General features: G+C 36.4%; 3 protein-coding genes across 3 annotated transcripts; 2 read left to right on the forward strand and 1 right to left on the reverse strand.

Annotated features, from left to right (window-relative positions):
• Positions 1-2,501: 2,501 nt before the first annotated feature.
• On the forward strand, positions 2,502-3,742 carry LOC136829774 (ctenidin-1-like). Its single transcript, XM_067088680.1, has 2 exons — positions 2,502-2,528; positions 3,065-3,742. Exons 1-2 carry the CDS (start codon positions 2,517-2,519, stop codon positions 3,674-3,676), a joined length of 624 nt encoding a protein of 207 aa, XP_066944781.1. The 5' UTR covers positions 2,502-2,516; the 3' UTR covers positions 3,677-3,742.
• Positions 3,743-15,029: 11,287 nt separating this feature from the next.
• LOC136836449 (spidroin-1-like) lies at positions 15,030-16,683 on the forward strand. The gene is made up of 2 exons (XM_067100718.1): positions 15,030-15,134; positions 15,925-16,683. Exons 1-2 carry the CDS (start codon positions 15,030-15,032, stop codon positions 16,681-16,683), a joined length of 864 nt encoding a protein of 287 aa, XP_066956819.1.
• Positions 16,684-18,872: 2,189 nt separating this feature from the next.
• Positions 18,873-19,895, reverse strand: LOC136838253 (ctenidin-3-like). The gene is made up of 2 exons (XM_067103121.1): positions 19,873-19,895; positions 18,873-19,392 (listed from the first exon to the last, which is right to left on the reverse strand). The coding sequence occupies exons 1-2, from the start codon at positions 19,882-19,884 to the stop codon at positions 18,898-18,900; spliced, it is 507 nt and encodes a 168-aa protein (XP_066959222.1). The 5' UTR covers positions 19,885-19,895; the 3' UTR covers positions 18,873-18,897.
• Positions 19,896-22,337: the final 2,442 nt, after the last annotated feature.

Raw genomic sequence — 22,337 nt, forward strand, 5'->3', positions numbered from 1 at the left:
TGATTAATAATTATTTAACACATAAAGAAATGAATCATGAAGTATTAGAAAATTTCTTCATCCAAAATCGAAAGAAAGCAGTAAACAATATCATCTTGTTAAAATAAAGAAATCATTGGAATAAATGCATTGGTCTAGAAACATTTAAAATGAAATTCAAAGTCATTGTCCATATCTAACATACTTCAAGTAGCAGTGTCTCAAAAAAAAAAAAAATGGTGAGACTAAACAGTGGCAGCCCTTGAATGGCTACAAAATACATTTGATTCAATTTGGACACATCCAGACCTTTCCTGACCTCTTCGATGCCATGCAGGAATGCAGTATAGTGCCCAAGGTCCCTTAGGAACTCTCGGCGCTCCGTCATTGTCTTTACTTTTAGGAAATTGGAAAATATAGGCTGAAGTGGTCTGGTTTTTTCATTTGTACTTCATTTTTTGCTAACCAGCGCTTATATCTTTATTCTTCACTTATGCATTACATCAAGTCACTTCTGTACAAAGGAAGTGGCTCTGTGGTCCTTTGTAGATTAAGCTTGAGACCTTTTTGATCGGATTCATTCATATCTCTAAGTTATCTGAAATCCATTTTCTATTTTCTACATGCGTAGTCTTGGAATAGAAAAATTTCCCCTTTTTCCTTGTTATTTTTTTTTTTTAGTACTTCTTCGCCCCTACCCAATCCCCGACCCTTCACCAGCCAATATCCTTTCCCTACTTTAATCTTTCCCCTTTCCTTTCTCCTTCGTTTCCTTTGCTCAGCTCGTAAAAATTTTCTCCTTTCCCCCACATTCTTTCCTACTTTGTGTCTCCTGGAGCAAGAAACTAAATCAGATTATTTCCCTTAAAATACCATGATTACCTATGCAAAAACTAAGTCTCTCCTTCTGTTATTAACTGTGATGATCTGTGCAATACGCTTTTTGGTCATTCAGTGGCACAACCACTTCGGTTCCGCAAATCCAACCCTGTAGTATCTTATACTAATCGTGAAGAGTCACAAACCCAGATTAAGATGTTAAGCATGTTCAGTCATTATATTAGCATGAAGATGTTTGACACTGAGACAGTTTCCCATTCATACTAGCGCCCCTAAAAACGACGACTAATGAATCATTATTGTACGGAAAAGAAAGCCGGAAACTTTTTTTTTATTCATAACGAAAGAGTTTAGTACATCGCTAGGTGTACACAGGCAAAACTGACCATTATTGAATTCTTATTTAGTGCAATGGAAAATTTGGTGCCTTTTGTAACTTTTTCAATATTGTTTGGTTTCTATTACAAATAAAGAAAGATGAAATGCAAAGAGTGTGTAGAGTAATTTACTATGGCTATGTATACAATTTCCTCAGTACGAGAAATTAATGAGAGATATACCCAGTTTATAAGTGCATGTCTATAATTTTACATCTCAAAGAGTATAGATAATTCATTCTACAAGCCTTTGAACATTTTTGAGCATGAAAAATAGGTTGCTTGTGTAAAAAAAAAAAAAAGTTAAACTAATTAAGATAAGTTTAATGCCTAACTTGGCTTATTTGCTGTAGACTTCCCTGATCATATACCCAACTCATCCCAATCTTACTTTTCTGCATTGTTACGGAGAATACTCATAAAACAAATGACTTTCCTCATACTTAGCCTATCCGGTTTTAATATATGCTAAGTTTTTTTAAGGCTTTGGTTAAACGTCCTTTTTATAAATCAGACATAGAGACAGCTGAAGCTCGGTTATTTGCGTTGTTCTGTGCCCTACTCTACTGTTCTCCATTTTTCTTCAAGTGGAGAGGCATATGCAGGCTGAGAGGCTGGCTCAATGCTTTTGCAACGCCACAGAATGAACTCGTTATGGTCAGTTTTCCTTCTTCCAGGCTCCTTTTAACAAGGCAGTAAGTTAACATCCAGGGAAAGTTTGGATCCTGAAACAAATCTAAGGACATCTCAAATAGACATATATTACCCACAGCTCAGTTTTCATTTCTCTTAGCGAAAGCTCCCAGAGTCAGTCAAGGCTTGACTATATTGGGCACTGCGTTTCAATGCTTCAAGTGCTTTTTTTTAATGCATACTCAATAATAAAAAAAGAAACTTGGGAATGCTAAATAGTTTATTTCCCCTTATACCATGGGTAAATATACTACCGTAAAATCCACAGCCTATTCTTGATGAGAGAGAGAAGTAAAAACAGTTAATCTTCTTTTTAAGGTCTGATCTCAAGGGAGTTCCTCTGTGAGAAAAACAAAATGTACATTTTATGTGCTAATAACAAATAAATACTCACATACACACACACACACACCCATATACCTAAACATAACCCAGAATTAACGGTTTTGTCCAAAGAAACGACGGTTATGAGATTGTCTTTATGGTTCTTGCTTACTAATAGATGATGACGCAGTTCTTTTCTTCAAGATCTTGACGATCGTCTGAAGGGCATTTGGCCTCCCTCGGGCAGTATATAAGGGGATTACTGAGTCCCTTCCAGCACAGTCGCCTCTCAAGCACTACACGATGATGTCCAAGGTAAGAGAGAGAGAGAGAGAGAGAGAGAGAGAGAGAGAGAGAGTTGTAACAGTCTACTGGATTTGATATGCAGTTCAGATAACTCCAGCATGAATTATTTTACTAATAAGTGTGGTTATTATCTTCATGTCTAAACAATCTTCCGACCTTCTTAAATATATCTTTAATTACTTTTTCTAATTTTTGACGGTTTGGCATCATTGTAGTTGCATATCAAGAATTTATTCCTAAAATATATTTCTAGTTCATTTATACGAATTTGTATTATCTTTCAATCTGGATATGTAACTTCAGTCTAAGGGGAAAACTTTTAAGAAAAATACCTGGTTGAAATACATTTCACATAACGGATTCTTTAACCTAAGCTACGGCATTATGAATATTCCAATTACTCTTAGTGCCATTTATAAAAAAAAAAATTTAAATTGCTGAAAAGATGAATGAATAATTTGATAAACTTCCAAAAGATTGTAAGGCTTTTGGTTTTAGGACTAATTATGCAGGGGTATTTTATTTTTTTTTTTTTTTTTTTGCAGCCGATTATCGCCACCTTAGCAATGGTCCTTTTCGGGATCGCAGCAGCTGATCCTGTTGCTGAACCCGAAGCCAAAGCTGATCCTGGATTCATTAGAGGATTTAGTGGAGGATTTGGAGGATTTGGAGGCCAAGGATTCGGATATGGAGGCTACCGTGGAAAGAGGAGCCCAGTAGCTGAACCCGAAGCTGAACCTGGATTTATTCAACGTGGATTTAGTGGAGGATTTGGAGGATTTGGAGGCCAAGGATTCGGACATGGAGGCTACCGAGGAAAGAGGAGCCCAGTAGCTGAACCCGAAGCTGAACCTGGATTTATTCAACGTGGATTTGGAGGAGGATTTGGAGGATTTGGAGGCCAAGGATTCGGATATGGAGGCTACCGTGGAAAGAGGAGCCCAGTAGCTGAACCCGAAGCTGAGCCTGGATTTGTTCAACGTGGATTCGGTGGAGGATTAGGAGGATTTGGAGGCCAAGGATTCGGATATGGAGGCTACCGTGGAAAGAGGAGCCCAGTAGCTGAACCCGAAGCTGAGCCTGGATTTGTTCAACGTGGATTCGGTGGAGGATTAGGAGGATTTGGTCATTTCGGAGGAAGTAGATATTATGGTTAAGATAAAAATGTGAAGATTCCTCCATTTTCCTTGTGAATTTTAGCGAAATAAACCATTATCAAAATATTTATTGCTGTCATTATCATTACCTAAAAAAAGTTAAGAATGGATGTTTAATTAGTAAATATTTCGCACTTATAAAATAATGAGCAATGGACTATCAAAAAATTATTCATTTAAACCTAAATTGGAAAGTAAAATGCACCATTTTAAATTAGAAACACCAGAAAAATTTTTCACGATATTTCAAATAAAATTCAAACTGGTTGTTCCTTTATTTATATTCGGTAAGTAATAATGTATCTATCAATCATGTGACCTTAAAAATTATATATCCAAATCCCTCCTAACATCCTGGGTGCCATGCAGGAATGGCGACATCTTGCCCAAAGAGAGACAGACAGAGAAAAACAATCTTTTCTTGTTAAATTTGATTGTTGGTTCAGTGAAGCGCATTACTATTATCAAGAATATTATGTCTTCATTCCCTACGCTCTCGAGTACAGGGGTCGAATGGGAAAGGTCACTGACCCTTCCGTGTCGCTCTCTACTTCCTAGCACTGCGCCTGCGTCTTTGCTATAAGATCGGATGCGGCTTCCTTGCTTTAAATTTCGATATTTTTCTCTTCTTCTTTTGCAACGAATGTTTGTTTTACCTAATATCCCTCACAACTTAAATTTGGAGCTGTTATTTTCCCTGCAACTTGAAAATTTTTATTTTGGTGGGGATAGGGGTGGGAGTTAGGAAGCTTTTCACAATATCTGCTCATGTACGAGCTGACGATAGTAGCCTCTTTAATTCAAGAACCGGTTGCAGTTGTATTCCATTGTCTCACAGAGCGTGGGATAGTTAGCTGAAAAAAGTTAGGAAGTGTAGTCTAAAGATGCCTAAGTAAGCAACATCGCTCTGATCAGGATGTTGTTTGATAACACCAAATTACTTGTCATTATATTAACAACAAGAAACTGACTCAGACACGACAAGGTGCCTGTTCAGTTCTAAGGGAATGTCCCAGTAACAGGTCAAAAAGCCATGAAATGAGATATTCACTCTTTGATATAGAAGAGAGATCAGTCTAAGTTATACACAAGATATACAGTTCACCTATTAAAAACTGTAAAGATATTCGGCTGGAGTAATTCCAAGATCATACTGTTAGAAGGTATTGATCCTAACATAAAGAAATATTCTGCAAGATGATATAAAGGAATCTAATGAAAAAAGGTCTGAAGATTTATCTGCAAACTATCTCAATTTCACGTTATTGTTAGATCCATGAAAAAACGGTGTGTAGAGGGTGCTGAATAAAGGTACAGAGTGCTTCTTATCAATGAACTAAAGATAAGAAAGTGACTATATCAGGGGATATAAAATTTAAATACATGGGAATTAAAAACCAACTAAAATTTTCCTGTCCATATTAATCAAGTACTTTCGAGTTTCCTAACCAGAAGACAATTGCGGAGCACCAAGATCTTAAGGGTCCTCTGGGAGGGTGTCACTGTTCCTGCATGGCATCCAGGAGTTAGGAAGGATTTGGATATACCCATTTTTATGGTCACAAGATTTCTAGATAAATTACCACTTGATGAATTTAAGATTGAATTTCAGCTGAAATGTTTGTGAATAATATGACTAACACAATGTTGCTTTTGTTTGTAAGTGGTGCGCTCATTTTTTCAATTAACTTTTTTTTAATAATCTATTGCTGATCGCTTGAAAATTTTAGAATATTTGCTTATCAAATGTCTATTATTCAATTTGTTAGGTAATGGTAATAAAAGTTATATATATTTTGATGATTACTTTCTTTATTCAGAATCATAAGAAAAAAATGGATGAAACTTCACATTTTTTTCTTAGCCATAATATCTGCCTCCTCCAAAATGACCAAATCCTCCACCAAATCCACCAAATCCACTTTGGATAAATCCAGGGTCAGCTTCAGGTTCTGCTACTGGGCTCCTCTTTCCGCGGTAGCCTCCATATCCGAATCCTTGGCCTCCAAATCCACCAAATCCTCCTCCAAATCCACCATGAATAAATCCAGGCTCAGCTTCGGGGTCAGCTACTGGCTCCTCTTTCCACGGTAGCCTCCATGTCCGAATCCTTGGCCTCCAAATCCACCTAATCCTCCTCCAAATCCACGTTGAATAAATCCAGGTTCAGCTTCGGGTTCAGCTACTGGGCTCCTCTTTCCACGGTAGCCTCCATGTCCGAATCCATGGCCTCCAAATCCACCAAATCCTCCACCAAAACCACCATGAATAAATCCAGGCTCAGCTTCGGGTTCAGCAACAGGACCAGCTGCTACTATCCCGAAAAGGACCACGGCTAAGGTGGCAATAAACGTCTGCAAAAATAGTATTTAACACTCCTGGATCATTAGGCCTAAAGCCAAAAGCCTGACAGTCTTTTGGAAAAGCTCATAAAATATACTTTTTTATCAGTTGTATAAATATTATTTATTTGGAATAATATTCACGGCTTTTGGTTATGATAAATGTATTCCTGTCAGGTATTTCTTTCAAAAATTCCCCATTTAGATTGAAAGTGCATTTCTAGATCAAAACACACACACACACACACACACACACACACACACACACACACACACAAACAAATTCATATGAATGGACCAGAAATATATTTTAGAGTTGGTTTCTACATTTCCACCTAAAGTTATGCTTGTACATTCACCATGCGAGAAAATATTGACAATTAAGGATATGCTTACAAAGGTCTGAAAAGACAGTAATCAAAATCAATTAGTAAAATTGTTTCAACAAGGAAGCGTAATTTAGTGAACATATCAGAACCAATATATTGATTCAACTCTTTCATTCCTACCTTAGACATCATCGTGCAGTGCTGAAGAGGCGACTGTGCTGAGAGGGACTAAGGGATCCCCTTATATACCGCCTGAAGGAGGTTAAGTGTCCTTCCTCAGGCCAAAATGATCTTAAAGAAAAGAATTGCATAATCGTGACTTAGCAAGTAAGAGTTATAAAGGTAGTTATTCTCTCTTTTTCTATTTTTCGTTTCTTGTGAGCTTAACCGATAAGCTGTGCCTTATGTTTAGGTAATGTGTGTATGTCAAAATAAATATGTATATAAAAATTTTAAAAATCTATATATAATATATATGTATACATATATATAGAAATATATCTATATATATACATATGTCTGTGTTTATATCTGCATATGAATATATACAAGTATATATTTACTTATATTTATTCTTAAGTGTATATATATTATAAAGACTATACTGTATATATAAATATTTGCTTTTTTCTTGATACATAAAATATATTTACTGTTTTTCTCGGGGGAACTTCCTTGGGATCAGAAGTTGAAAGAAAGACTATTAGAATTTTTATGTTATTAGTGGTCGTATTTCGCTTTTGCTTCATATCGTTTTTGAGAGTGTCAAAAAAAAATAGGAAGTAAAACATGGGTAAGATTAAAGAAAAAAAACTAGTTTCTTCTGACCCTGTGAAAAGTTCGGTAAAAAGAAATGGCAAAGGAAAGTGAGACGCAAAAGTTTAGTGCCAAGAGGGCTCACGTGTTATCCAGGCAAATGGATCTTATTTGTACCCCAGTGATCTAGCTTGAACTTCTGTCTGAGATTTTTCTTACGCTGCAGGGAAACTGCAGTAACGGAATGCAAGCTCTTTCCCCTTTACTCTAGGGAAGTTTCAAGTAAACTACACACAACAAAAAAAATAATTACAAAGAACACTCGGTCTCACAGACAACAACAAAGATTAGAGGAGGGCACACAACCTCTTCAACGGATACAAAGGTCACATCTTTACATTTGGGGTAGGTCTTTGGGTCAGAAACAGCTTTCTAGGATTACTTCAGGTAAATGAATAAACCAAGGTGGGGCAAGAGTTTTTAAGGTGAATTAGTGATTTTCTTGAGTTTCTGTTTTAAATCTCATTTGCCCCTCTTTGGTTCATCCATTACCTAGTTCATCCTAAACATCTGTTAATGACTTGTAGGATTACCCCCAAAATTAAGGACCTTTTCATGTGTCAATCTTAGTGCTATTTGCAAAACTAAGTTTCTTGATAAGTTCTCGTTTCAATGTATGTAGTTTAGTTGAAAATGCCATATAGTAAGGTAAAAGATCTTACACTTCATCATTTCAATCTCCACATGGCCATATCTCTCTCTCTCTCTCTCTCTCTCTCTCTCTCTCTCTCTCTCTCTCTATATATATATATATATATATATATATATATATATATATATATATATATATCTATTTATATATATGTGTGTGTGTGTACATATATATATTACATATATATATATATATATATATATATATATATATATTCATATATATATATACAATATACACACACACACACACACACACACACACATATATATATATATATATATATATATATATATATATATATATATATATATATATATATACACATATACAGTATTAGCAAATTCCACAGGGAAAATGCTCGGCTGAAGTACAAGCACGTATCCTCAAGATACAAATAAGGCCCATTTGCACACAGACAATGTTTGGAGAAACGTGAACCTGCTTGGTACTGAACTTCTGCCTGTTGTTTTCCGTAGTACAAAAGTTGAACGGTTTTGTTCAAAGGCAATGAAAAGTAGAAAAGGAAAAGTGATTGCCGTTATGCCATTTTCTTTATTAAAGACACTGACGCAGTTCTTTTCTCCAAGATCTTAATGGCCAAGAGAAGGACATTTGGCTTCCTTCATTCAGTATATAAGGGAATCCCTGAGTCCCTTTCAGCACAGTCGCCTCTCAAGCACTGCAAGATGACGTCCAAGGTAAGAGACAGAAAGACAGGCAGGGACAGAGGTCTATTACTGCTAGAGCATCATTTCAAATGCATATCTCGATCTTTGAATATAAATGTACTAGTGGCATAGCTTTCTGATTCATTTACAATTCTTGGCATTAAACTTTAAACTAGGATTGTACACGCCTCACAAAGCAAAATTTCATTTATATCAATCGGTTTGAAATATTTCTTGCAAAATTCAGACCGCTGCATGATGATGTAAGACCAAGGAAAGAGAAGAGAGAGAGAGAGAGAGAGAGAGAGAGAGAGAGAGAGAGAGAGAGAGAGTTGTAACAGTCTACTGAATTTAATATGTAGTTTAAATTACTCCAGCGGGAACCATTTTACTAATAAGTTTGGTTATTATCTTGATGTCTAAACAATCTTCTGACCTTTTTAACTATATCTTTAATTGGCATTCTTCTAATTTTTGACGGTATGACATTGTTGTAGTTGCATATCAAGAATTTATTCCTAAAATATATTTCTAGTTCATTCATACGAATTTGTATTATCTTTCAATCTGGATTTGTAACTTCAATCTAAGGGGAAAACTTTTTTAAGAGAAATACATTGGACATAACTAGGATTCTTTAGCCTAAGCTACGGCATTGTGGATATTCCAATTACTCTTAGTGTCATTTACAAAAAAAAAAAAATAATATAATTAAATTGTTGAAAAGAAGAATGAGTATTTTTATAAACTTCCAAACGATAGTAAGACTTTTGGTTTTAGGTCTAATTATGCAGGGCTTTTTTATTTTTTTTTTTTTTTTTTTTGCAGCCAATTATCGCCACCTTAGCAATGGTCCTTTTCGGGATCGCAGCAGCTGATCCTGTTGCTGAACCCGAGGCCAAAGCTGATCCTGGATTCATTAGAGGATTTAGTGGAGGATTTGGTGGATTTGGAGGCCAAGGATTCGGATATGGAGGCTACCGAGGAAAGAGGAGCCCAGTAGCTGAACGAAGCTGAACCTGGATTTATTCAACGTGGATTTGGAGGAGGATTTGGAGGAGCATTTGGAGGATTTGGAGGCCAAGGATTTCGGATATGGAGGCTACCGTGGAAAGAGGAGCCCAGTACCTGAACCCGAAGCTGAACCTGGATTTATTCAACGTGGATTTAGTGGAGGATTTGGAGGATTTGGAGGCCAAGGACTCGGACATGGAGGCTACCGTGGAAAGAGAAGCCCAGTAGCTGAACCCGAAGCTGAGCCTGGATTTATTCAACGTGGATTTAGTGGAGGATTTGGAGGATTTGGAGGCCAAGGATTCGGACATGGAGGCTACCGTGGAAAGAGGAGCCCAGTAGCTGAACCCGAAGCTGAACCTGGATTTATTCAACGTGGATTTAGTGGAGGATTTGGAGGATTTGGAGGCCAGGATTCGGACATGGAGGCTACCGTGGAAAGAGGAGCCCAGTAGCTGAACCCGAAGCTGAACCTGGATTTATTCAACGTGGATTTAGTGGAGGATTTGGAGGATTTGGAGGCCAAGGATTCGGACATGGAGGCTACCGTGGAAAGAGGAGCCCAGTAGCTGAACCAGAAGCTGAGCCTGGATTTATCCAAAGTGGATTTGGAGGAGGATTTGGAGGATTTGGAGGCCATGGATTCGGATATGGAGGCTACCGTGGAAAGAGGAGCCCAGTAGCTGAGCCTGGATTTATTCAAAGTGGATTCGGTGGAGGATTTGGAGGATTTAGTAATTTCGGAGGAGGCAGTTATTATGGTTAAGATAAAAATGTGAAGATTCCTCCATTTTCCTTATGAATTTTAATGAAATAAACCATTATCAAAATATTTATTGCTCTCATTATCTTTACCTAAAAAAGTTAAAAATGGATATATTTTTAGAAAATATTTCACTCTTATAAAATAATGAACAATGGACTATCAAAAATTATTCATTTAAACCTAAATTGGAAAGTAGAAATGCCATTTTAAATTAGAAACATCAGAATAATTTTTTCATAATATTTCAAATAAAATTCAAACTAGTTGTTCTTTTGCTATATTCAGTAAGTAACAATGTATTTATCAATCACGTGACCTTAAAAATTATATATCCAAATCCCTCCTAACCTCCTGGATGCCATGTAGGAATGGCGACAGCCTGCCCAAAGAGAGAGCAGCAGTAAACGGACAGACAGACAGAAAAACAATCTTTTCTTGTTAAATTTGATTGTTGTTACACTGAAGCGCATTACTATTATTAAGAATATTATGTCTTCATTCCCTACGCTCTCGAGTACAGGGGTCGGTTGGGAAAGGTCACTGACCCTTCCGTGTCGCTCTCTACTTCCTAGCACTGCGCCTGCGTCTTTGCTATAAGATCGGATGCGGCTTCCTTGCTTTAAATTTCGATATTTTTCTCTTCTGCTTTTGCAACGAATGTTTGTTTTACCTAATATCCCTCACACCTTAAATTTGGAGTTGTTATTTTCCCTGCAACTTGAAAATTTTTATTTGGTGGGGATAGGAGTGGGAGTTAGGAAGCTTTTCACAATATCTGCTCATGTACGAGCTGACGAGAGTAGCCTCTTTAATTCAAGAACCGGTTGCAGATGTATTCCATTGTCTAACAGAGCGTGGGATAGTTAGCTGAATCGGGTTAGGAAGTGTAGTCTAAAGATGCCTAAGTAAGCAACATCGCTCTGATCAGGATGTTGTTTGATAATACCAAATTACTTGTCATGATATTAACAACAAGAAACTGACTCAGGCATGACAAGGTGCCTGTTCAGTTCTAAGGGAATGTCCCAGTAACAGGTCAAAAAGCCAGTGAAATGAGATATTCACTCTTTGATATAAAAGAAAGATCAGTCAAAGTTAACAACAAGATATACAGTTCACCTATTAAAAACTGTAAAGATATTCGGATGGATTAATTCCAAGAACATACTGTTAGAAGGTATTGATCCTAACATAAAGAAATATTCTGCAAGATGATATAAAGGAATCTAATGAAAAAACGTCTGAAGATTTATCTGCAAACTATCTCAATTTCACGTTATTGTTAGATCAATGAAAAAATGGTGTGTAGAGGGTGCTGAATAAAGGTACAGAGTGCTTCTTATCAATGAACTAAAGATAAGAAAGTGACTATATCAGGGGATATAAAATTTAAATACATGGGAATTAAAAACCAACTAAAATTTTCCTGTCCATATTAATCAAGTACTTTCGAGTTTCCTAACCAGAAGACAATTGCAGAGCACCAAGATCTTAAGGGTCCTCTGGGTGAGGGTGTCACTGTTCCTGCATGGCATCCAGGAGTTAGGAAGGATTTGGATATACCCATTTTTATGGTCACAAGATTTCTAGATAAATTACCACTTGATGAATTTAAGATTGAATTTCAGCTGAAATGTTTGTGAATAATATGACTAATACAATGTTGCTTTTGTTTGTAAGTGGTGCACTCATTTTTTCAATTAACTTTTTTAATAATCTATTGCTCATCGCTTGAAAATTTTACAATATTTGCTTATCAAATGTCTATTATTCAATTTGTTAGGTAATGGTAATAAAAGTTATATATATTTTGATGATTACTTTCTTTATTCAGAATCATAAGAAAAAATGGAAGAAACTTCACATTTTTTCTTAGCCATAATATCTGCCTCCTCCAAAATGACCAAATCCTCCACCAAATCCACCAAATCCACTTTGGATAAATCCAGGCTCAGCTTCAGGTTCTGCTACTGGGCTCCTCTTTCCACGGTAGCCTCCATATCCGAATCCTTGGCCTCCAAATCCACCAAATCCTCCTCCAAATCCACCATGAATAAATCCAGGCTCAGCTTCGGGGTCAGCTACTGGGCTCCTCTTTCCACGGTAGCCTCCATGTCCGAATCCTTGGCCTCCAAATCCACCTAATCCTCCTCCAAATCCACGTTGAATAAATCCAGGCTCAGCTTCGGGTTCAGCTACTGGACTCCTCTTTCCACGGTAGCCTCCATGTCCGAATCCATGGCCTCCAAATCCACCAAATCCTCCACCAAACCACCATGAATAAATCCAGGCTCAGCTTCGGGTTCAGCAACAGGACCAGCTGCTACCATCCCGAAAAGGACCACGGCTAAGGTGGCAATAAACGTCTGCAAAAATAGTATTTAACACTCCTGGATCATTAGGCCTAAAGCCAAAAGCCTGACAGTCTTTTGGAAAAGCTCATAAAAATATACTTTTTTTATCAGTTGTATAAATGTTATTTATTTGGAATAATATTCACGGCTTTTGGTTATGATAAATGTATTCCTGTCAGGTATTTCTTTCAAAAATTCCCCATTTAGATTGAAAGTGCATTTCTAGATCAAAACACACACACACACACACACACACACACACACACACACAAACAAATTCATATGAATGGACCAGAAATATATTTTAGAGTTGGTTTCTACATTTCCACCTAAAGTTATGCTTGTACATTCACCAAACGGGAAAATATTAACAATTAAGGACATGCTTACAAAGGTCTGAAAAGACAGTAATCAAAATCAATTAGTAAAATTGTTTCAACAAGGAAGCGTAATTTAGTGAACATATCAGAACCAATATATTGATTCAACTCTTTCATTCCTACCTTAGACATCATCGTGCAGTGCTGAAGAGGCGACTGTGCTGAGAGGGACTAAGGGATCCCCTTATATACCGCCTGAAGGAGGTTAAGTGTCCTTCCTCAGGCCAAAACGATCTTAAAGAAAAGAATTGCTAAATCGTGACTTAGCAAGTAAGAGTTATAAAGGTAGTTATTCTCTCTTTTTCTATTTTTCGTTTCTTGTGAGCTTAACCGATAAGCTGTGCCTTATGTTTAGGTACTGTGTGTATGTCAAAATAAATATGCATATAAAAGTTTTTAAAATCTATATATAATATATATGTATACATATATATAGAAATATATCTATATATATACATATGTCTGTGTTTATATCTGCATATGAATATATACAAGTATATATTTACTTATATTTATTCTTAAGTGTATATATATTATAAAGACTATACTGTATATATAAATATTTGCTTTTTTCTTGGTACATAAAAATTATTTACTGTTTTTCTCAAAGGAACTTCCTTGGGATCAGAAGTTGAAAGAAAGACTATTAGAATTTTTATGTAATTAGTGGTCGTATTTCGCTTTTGCTTCGTATCTTTTTTGAGTGTCACAAAAAAAAATAGGAAGTAAAACATGGGTAAGATTAAAGAAAAAAAACTAGTTTCTTCTAACCCTGTGAAAATTTCGGCAAAAGAAATGGCAAAGGAAAGTGAGACGCAAAAGTTTAGTGCCAAGAGGGCTCACGTGTTATCCAGGCAAATGGATCTTATTTGTACCCCAGTGATGCTAGCTTGAACTTCTGTCTGAGATTTTTCTTACGCTGCAGGAAACTGCGGTAACGGAATGCAAGCTCTTTCCCCTTTACTCTAGGGAAGTTTCAAGTAAACTACACACAATAAAACAAATAATTACAAAGAACACTCGGTCTCACAGACAACAACAAAGATTAGAGGAGGGCACACAACCTCTTCAACGGATACAAAGGTCACATCTTTACATTTGGGGTAGGTCTTTGGGTCAGAAACAGCTTTTAGGATTACTTCAGGTAAATGAATAAACCAAGGTGGGGCAAAAGTTTTTAAGGTGAATTACTGATTTTCTTGAGTTTCTGTCTCATTTGCCCCTCTTTGGTTCATCCATTACCTAGTTCATCCTAAACATCTGTTAATGACTTGTAGGATTACCCCCAAAATTAAGGACCTTTTCATGTGTCAATCTTAGTGCTATTTGCAAAACTAAGTTTCTTGATAAGTTCTCGTTTCAATGTATGTAGTTTAGTTGAAAATGCCATATAGTAAAGGTAAAAGATCTTGCACTCCATCATTTCAATCTCCACATGGCCATATCTTCTCTCTCTCTCTCTCTCTCTCTCTCTCTCTCTCTCTCTCTCTCTCTCTCTCTCTATATATATATATATATATATATATATATATATATATATATATATATATATATATATATATATATTTTTATATATGTGTGTGTATACATATATATATATATATATATATATATATATATATATATATATATATATATATATATATATATATATATATATATTCATATATATGTATACAATACACACACACACACACACACACATACATATATATATATATATATATATATATATATATATATATATATATATATATACATATACAGTATTAGCAAATTCCACAGGGAAAATGCTCGGCTGAAGTACAAGCACGTATCCTCAAGATACAAATGAGGCCCATTTGCACACAGACAATGTTTGGAGAAACGTGAACCTGCTTGGTACTGAACTTCTGCCTGTTGTTTTCCGTAGTACAAAAGTTGAACGGTTTTGTTCAAAGGCAATGAAAAGTAGAAAAGGAAAAGTGATTGCCGTTATGCCTTTTCTTTATTAAGAGACACTGACGCAGTTCTTTTCTCCAAGATCTTAATGGCCAAGAGAAGGACATTTGGCTTCCTTCATTCAGTATATAAGGGAATCCCCGAGTCCCTTTCAGCACAGTCGCCTCTCAAGCACTGCAAGATGACGTCCAAGGTAAGAGACAGAAAGACAGGCAGGGACAGAGGTCTGTTGCTGTTAGAGCATCATTTCAATTGCATATCTCGATCTTTGAATATAAATGTACTAGTAGCATAGCTTTCTGATTCATTTACAATTCTTGGCATTAAACTTTAAACTAGGATTGTACACGCCTCACAAAGCAAAATTTCATTTATATCAATCGGTTTGAAATATTTCTTGCAAAATTCAGACCGCTGCATGATGATATCAGAGAGAGAGAGAGAGAGAGAGAGAGAGAGAGAGAGAGAGAGAGAGAGAGAGAGAGTTGTAACAGTCTACTGAATTTAATATGTAGTTTAAATTACTCCAGCGGGAACCATTTTACTAATAAGTTTGGTTATTATCTTGATGTCTAAACAATCTTCTGACCGTTTTAACTATATCTTTAATGGCATTCTTCTAATTTTTGACGGTATGACATTGTTGTAGTTCCATATCGAGAATTTATTCCTAAAATATATTTCTAGTTCATTCATACGAACTTGTATTATCTTTCAATCTGGATTTGTAACTTCAATCTAAGGGGAAAACTTTTAAGAGAAATACATTGGACATAACTAGGATTCTTTAGCCTAAGCTACGGCATTGTGGATATTCCAATTACTCTTAGTGTCATTTACAAAAAAAAAAAATAAAATAATTAAATTGTTGAAAAGAAGAATGAGTATTTTTATAAACTTCCAAACGATAGTAAGACTTTTGGTTTTAGGTCTAATTATGCAGGGCTTTTTATTGTTTTTTTTGTTTTTTTTTTTTTTTGCAGCCAATTATCGCCACCTTAGCAATGGTCCTTTTCGGGATCGCAGCAGCTGATCCTGTTGCTGAACCCGAGGCCAAAGCTGATCCTGGATTCATTAGAGGATTTAGTGGAGGATTTGGTGGATTTGGAGGCCAAGGATTCGGATATGGAGGCTACCGAGGAAAGAGGAGCCCAGTAGCTGAACCCGAAGCTGAACCTGGATTTATTCAACGTGGATTTGGAGGAGGATTTGGAGGAGCATTTGGAGGATTTGGAGGCCAAGGATTCGGACATGGAGGCTACCGTGGAAAGAGGAGCCCAGTAGCTGAACCCAAAGCTGAGCCTGGATTTATTCAACGTGGATTTAGGTGGAGGGCATTTGGAGGATTTGGAGGCCAAGGATTCGGACATGGAGGCTACCGTGGAAAGAGGAGCCCAGTAGCTGAACCCGAAGCTGAGCCTGGATTTATTCAACGTGGATTTAGTGGAGGATTTGGAGGATTTGGAGGCCAAGGATTCGGACATGGAGGCTACCGTGGAAAGAGGAGCCCAGTAGCTGAACCCGAAGCTGAACCTGGATTTATTCAACGTGGATTTAGTGGAGGATTTGGAGGATTTGGAGGCCAAGGATTCGGACATGGAGGCTACCGTGGAAAGAGGAGCCCAGTAGCTGAACCCGAAGCTGAGCCTGGATTTATTCATGGTGGATTTAGTGGAGGATTTGGAGGATTTGGAGGCCAAGGATTCGGACATGGAGGCTACCGTGGAAAGAGGAGTCAGTAGCTGAACCTGAAGCTGAACCTGGATTTATTCAACGTGGATTTAGTGGAGGATTTGGAGGATTTGGAGGCCAAGGATTCGGACATGGAGGCTACCGTGGAAAGAGGAGCCCAGTAGCTGAACCAGAAGCTGAGCCTGGATTTATCCAAAGTGGATTTGGAGGAGGATTTGGAGGATTTGGAGGCCATGGATTCGGATATGGAGGCTACCGTGGAAAGAGGAGCCCAGTAGCTGAGCCTGGATTTATTCAAAGTGGATTCGGTGGAGGATTTGGAGGATTTAGTCATTTCGGAGGAGGCAGTTATTATGGTTAAGAAAAAATGTGAAGATTCCTCCATTTTCCTTATGAATTTTAATGAAATAAACCATTATCAAAATATTTATTGCTCTCATTATCTTTACCTGAAAAAAGTAAAAAATTTATATATGTTAAGAAAATATTTCACTCTTATAAAATAATGAACAATGGACTATCAAAAAATTATTCATTTGAACCTAAATTGGAAAGTAGAATGTGCCATTTTAAATTAGAAGCATCAGAATAATTTTTTCATAATATTTCAAATAAAATTCAAACTAGTTGTTCTTTTGCTTGCATTCAGTAAGTAACAATGTATTTAGGAATCACGTGACCTTAAAAATTATGTATCCAAATCCCTCCTAACCTCCTGGATGCCATGTAGGAATGGCGACAGCCTGCCTAGAGAGAGAGAGAGAGAGAGAGAGAGAGAGAGCAGCAGCAAACGGACGGACAGACAGAGAAAAACAATCTTTTCTTGTTAAATTTGAGTGTTGCTACACTGAAGCGCATTACTATTATTAAGAATATTATGTCTTCATTCCCTACGCTCTCGAGTACAGGGGTCGGTTGGGAAAGGTCACTGACCCTTCCGTGTCGCTCTCTACTTCCTAGCACTGCGCCTGCGCCTTTGCTATAAGATCGGATGCGGCTTCCTTGCTTTAAATTTTCGGTATTTTTCTCTTCTGCTTTTGCAACGAATGTTTGTTTTACCTAATATCCCTCACAACTTAAATTTGGAATTGTTATTTTCCCTGCAACTTGAACATTTTTATTTGGTGGGGATAGGGGTGGGAATTAAGAAGCTTTTCACAATATCTGCCCATGTACGAGCTGCCGAGAGTAGCCTCTTTAATTCAAGAACCGGTTGCAGATGTATTCCATTGTCTCACAGAGCGTGGGATAGTTAGCTGAATCGGGTTAGGAAGTGTAGTCTAAAGATGCCTAAGTAAGCAACATCGCTCTGATCAGGATGTTGTTTGATAATACCAAATTACTTGTCATGATATTAACAACAAGAAACTGACTCAGGCATGACAAGGTGCCTGTTCAGTTCTAAGGGAATGTCCCAGTAACAGGTCAAAAAGCCAGTGAAATGAGATATTCACTCTTTGATATAAAAGAGAGATCAGTCAAAGTTAACAACAAGATATACAGTTCACCTATTAAAAACTGTAAAGATATTCGGATGGATTAATTCCAAGACCATACTGTTGGAAGGTATTGATCCTAACATAAAGAAATATTCTGCAAGATGATATAAAGGAATCTAATGAAAAAACGTCTGACGATTTATCTGCAAACTATCTCAATTTCACGTTATTGTTAGATCAATGAAAAAATGGTGTGTAGAGGGTGCTGAATAAAGGTACAGAGTGCTTCTTATCAATGAACTAAAGATAAGAAAGTGACTATATCAGGGGATATAAAATTTAAATACATGGGAATTAAAAACCAACTAAAATTTTCCTGTCCATATTAATCAAGTACTTTCGAGTTTCCTAACCAGAAGACAATTGCGGAGCACCAAGATCTTAAGGGTCCTCTGGGGAGGGTGTCACTGTTCCTGCATGGCATCCAGGAGTTAGGAAGGATTTGGATATACCCATTTTTATGGTCACAAGATTTCTAGATAAATTACCACTTGATGAATTTAAGATTGAATTTCAGCTGAAATGTTTGTGAATAATATGACTAATACAATGTTGCTTTTGTTTGTAAGTGGTGCACTCATTTTTTCAATTAACTTTTTTTTAATAATCTATTGCTCATCGCTTGAAAATTTTAGAATATTTGCTTATCAAATGTCTACTATTCAATTTGTTAGGTAATGGTAATAAAAGTTATATATATTTTGATGATTACTTTCTTTATTCAGAATCATAAGAAAAAAATTGAAGAAACTTCACATTTTTTTCTTAGCCATAATATCTGCCTCCTCCAAAATGACCAAATCCTCCACCAAATCCACCAAATCCACTTTGGATAAATCCAGGCTCAGCTTCAGGTTCTGCTACTGGGCTCCTCTTTCCACGGTAGCCTCCATATCCGAATCCTTGGCCTCCAAATCCACCAAATCCTCCTCCAAATCCACCATGAATAAATCCAGGCTCAGCTTCGGGTTCAGCTACTGGGCTCCTCTTTCCACGGTAGCCTCCATGTCCGAATCCTTGGCCTCCAAATCCACCTAATCCTCCTCCAAATCCACGTTGAATAAATCCAGGTTCAGCTTCGGGTTCAGCTACTGGACTCCTTTTTCCACGGTAGCCTCCATGTCCGAATCCTTGGCCTCCAAATCCACCAAATCCTCCACCAAATCCACCATGAATAAATCCAGGCTCAGCTTCGGGTTCAGCAACAGGACCAGCTGCTACTATCCCGAAAAGGACCACGGCTAAGGTGGCGATAAACGTCTGCAAAAATAGTATTTAACACTCCTGGATCATTAGACCTAAAGCCAAAAGCCTGACAGTCTTTTGGAAAAGCTCATAAAAATATACTTTTTTATCAGTTGTATAAATATTATTTATTTGGAATAATATTCACGGCTTTTGGTTATGATAAATGTATTCCTGTCAGGTATTTCTTTCAAAAATTCCCCATTTAGATTGAAAGTGCATTTCTAGTTAAAAAAAAAAAAACACACACACACACACACACAAACAAATTCATATGAATGGACCAGAAATATATTTTAGAGTTGGTTTCTACATTTCCACCTAAAGTTATGCTTGTACATTCACCAAGCGGGAAAATATTGACAATTAAGGATATGCTTTCAAAGGTCTGAAAAGACAGTAATCAAAATCAATTAGTAAAATTGTTTCAACAAGGAAGCGTAATTTAGTGAACATATCAGAACCAATATATTGATTCAACTCTTTCATTCCTACCTTAGACATCATCGTGCAGTGCTTAAGAGCTGACTGTGCTGAGAGGGACTAAGGGATCCCCTTATATACCGCCTGAAGGAGGTTAAGTGTCCTTCCTCAGGCCAAAATGATCTTAAAGAAAAGAATTGCATAATCGTGACTTAGCAAGTAAGAGTTATAAAGGCAGTTATTCTCTCTTTTTCTATTTTTCGTCTCTTGCGAGCTTAACCGATAAGCTGTGCCTTATGTTTAGGTAATGTGTGTATGTCAAAATAAATATGTATATAAAAATTTTAAAAAATCTATATATAATATATATGTATACATATATATAGAAATATATCTATATATATATATATACATATGTCTGTGTTTATATATGCATATGAATATATACAAGTATATATTTACTTATATTTATTCTTAAGTGTATATATATTATAAAGACTACACTGTATATATAAATATTTACTTTTTTCTTGGTACATAAAATATATTTACTGTTTTTCTCAAAGGAACTTCCTTGGGATCAGAAGTTGAAAGAAAGACTATTAGAATTTTTATGTTATTAGTGGTCGTATTTCGCTTTTGATTCGTATCTTTTTTGAGAGTGTCACAAAAAAAAATAGGAAGTAAAACATGGGTAAGATTAAAGAAAAAAAACTAGTTTCTTCTAACCCTGTGAAAAGTTCGGTAAAAAGAAATGGCAAAGGAAAGTGAGACGCAAAAGTTTAGTGCCAAGAGGGCTCACGTGTTATCCAGGCAAATGGATCTTATTTGTACCCCAGTGATGCTAGCTTGAACTTCTGTCTGAGATTTTTCTTACGCTGCAGGGAAACTGCGGTAACGGAATGCAAGCTCTTTCCCCTTTACTCTAGGGAAGTTTCAAGTAAACTACACACAATAAAACAAATAATTACAAAGAAGACTCGGTCTTACAGACAACAACAAAGATTAGAGGAGGGCACACAACCTCTTCAACGGATACAAAGGTCACATCTTTACATTTGGGGTAGGTCTTTGGGTCAGAAACAGCTTTCTAGGATTACTTCAGGTAAATGAATAAACCAAGGAGGGGCAAAAGTTTTTAAGGTGAATTACTGATTTTCTTGAGTTTCTGTCTCATTTGCCCCTCTTTGGTTCATCCATTACCTAGTTCATCCTAAACATCTGTTAATGACTTGTAGGATTACCCCCAAAATTAAGGACCTTTTCATGTGTCAATCTTAGTGCTATTTGCAAAACTAAGTTTCTTGATAAGTTCTCGTTTCAATGTATGTAGTTTAGTTGAAAATGCCATATAGTAAGGTAAAAGATCTTGCACTCCATCATTTCAATCTCCACATGGCCATATCCTCTCTCTCTCTCTCTCTCTCTCTCTCTCTCTCTCTCTCTCTCTCTCTCTCTTCTTCTTCTTCTTCTCTCTCTCTCTCTCTCTCTCTCTCTCTCTCTCTCTCTCTATATATATATATATATATATATATATATATATATATATATATATATATATATATATATATATATATATATATACATATATATATACATATATATATATATATATATATATATATATATATATATATATATATATATATATATATATATATATATATATATTCATATATATGTATACAATACATACACACACACACACACACACACACACATATATATATATATATATATATATATATATATATATATATATATATATATATATATATATATATATATATACATATACAGTATTAGCAAATACAGGGAAAATGCTCGGCTGAAGTACAAGCACGTATCCTCAAGATACAAATGAGGCCCATTTGCACACAGACAATGTTTGGAGAAACGTGAACCTGCTTGGTACTGAACTTCTGCCTGTTGTTTTCCCGTAGTACAAAAGTTGAACGGTTTTGTTCAAAGGCAATGAAAAGTAGAAAAGGAAAAGTGATTACCGTTATGCCTTTTCTTTATTAAGAGACACTGACGCAGTTCTTTTCTCCAAGATCTTAATGGCCAAGAGAAGGACATTTGGCTTCCTTCATTCAGTATATAAGGGAATCCCCGAGTCCCTTTCAGCACAGTCGCCTCTCAAGCACTGCAAGATGACGTCCAAGGTAAGAGACAGAAAGACAGGCAGGGACAGAGGTCTGTTGCTGTTAGAGCATCATTTCAAATGCATATCTCGATCTTTGAATATAAATGTACTAGTAGCATAGCTTTCTGATTCATTTACATTACTTGGCATTAAACTTTAAACTAGGATTGTACACGCCTCACAAAGCAAAATTTCATTTATATCAATCGGTTTGAAATATTTCTTGCAAAATTCAGACCGCTGCATGATGATGTCCAAGGTAAGAGAGAGAGAGAGAGAGAGAGAGAGAGAGAGAGAGAGAGAGAGAGAGAGAGAGAGAGAGAGAGAGTTGTAACAGTCTACTGAATTTATGATATGTAGTTTAAATTACTCCAGCGGGAACCATTTTACT

Source organism: Macrobrachium rosenbergii, chromosome 4, assembly GCF_040412425.1.
Source record: "Macrobrachium rosenbergii isolate ZJJX-2024 chromosome 4, ASM4041242v1, whole genome shotgun sequence".
NCBI lineage: Eukaryota > Metazoa > Arthropoda > Malacostraca > Decapoda > Palaemonidae > Macrobrachium > Macrobrachium rosenbergii.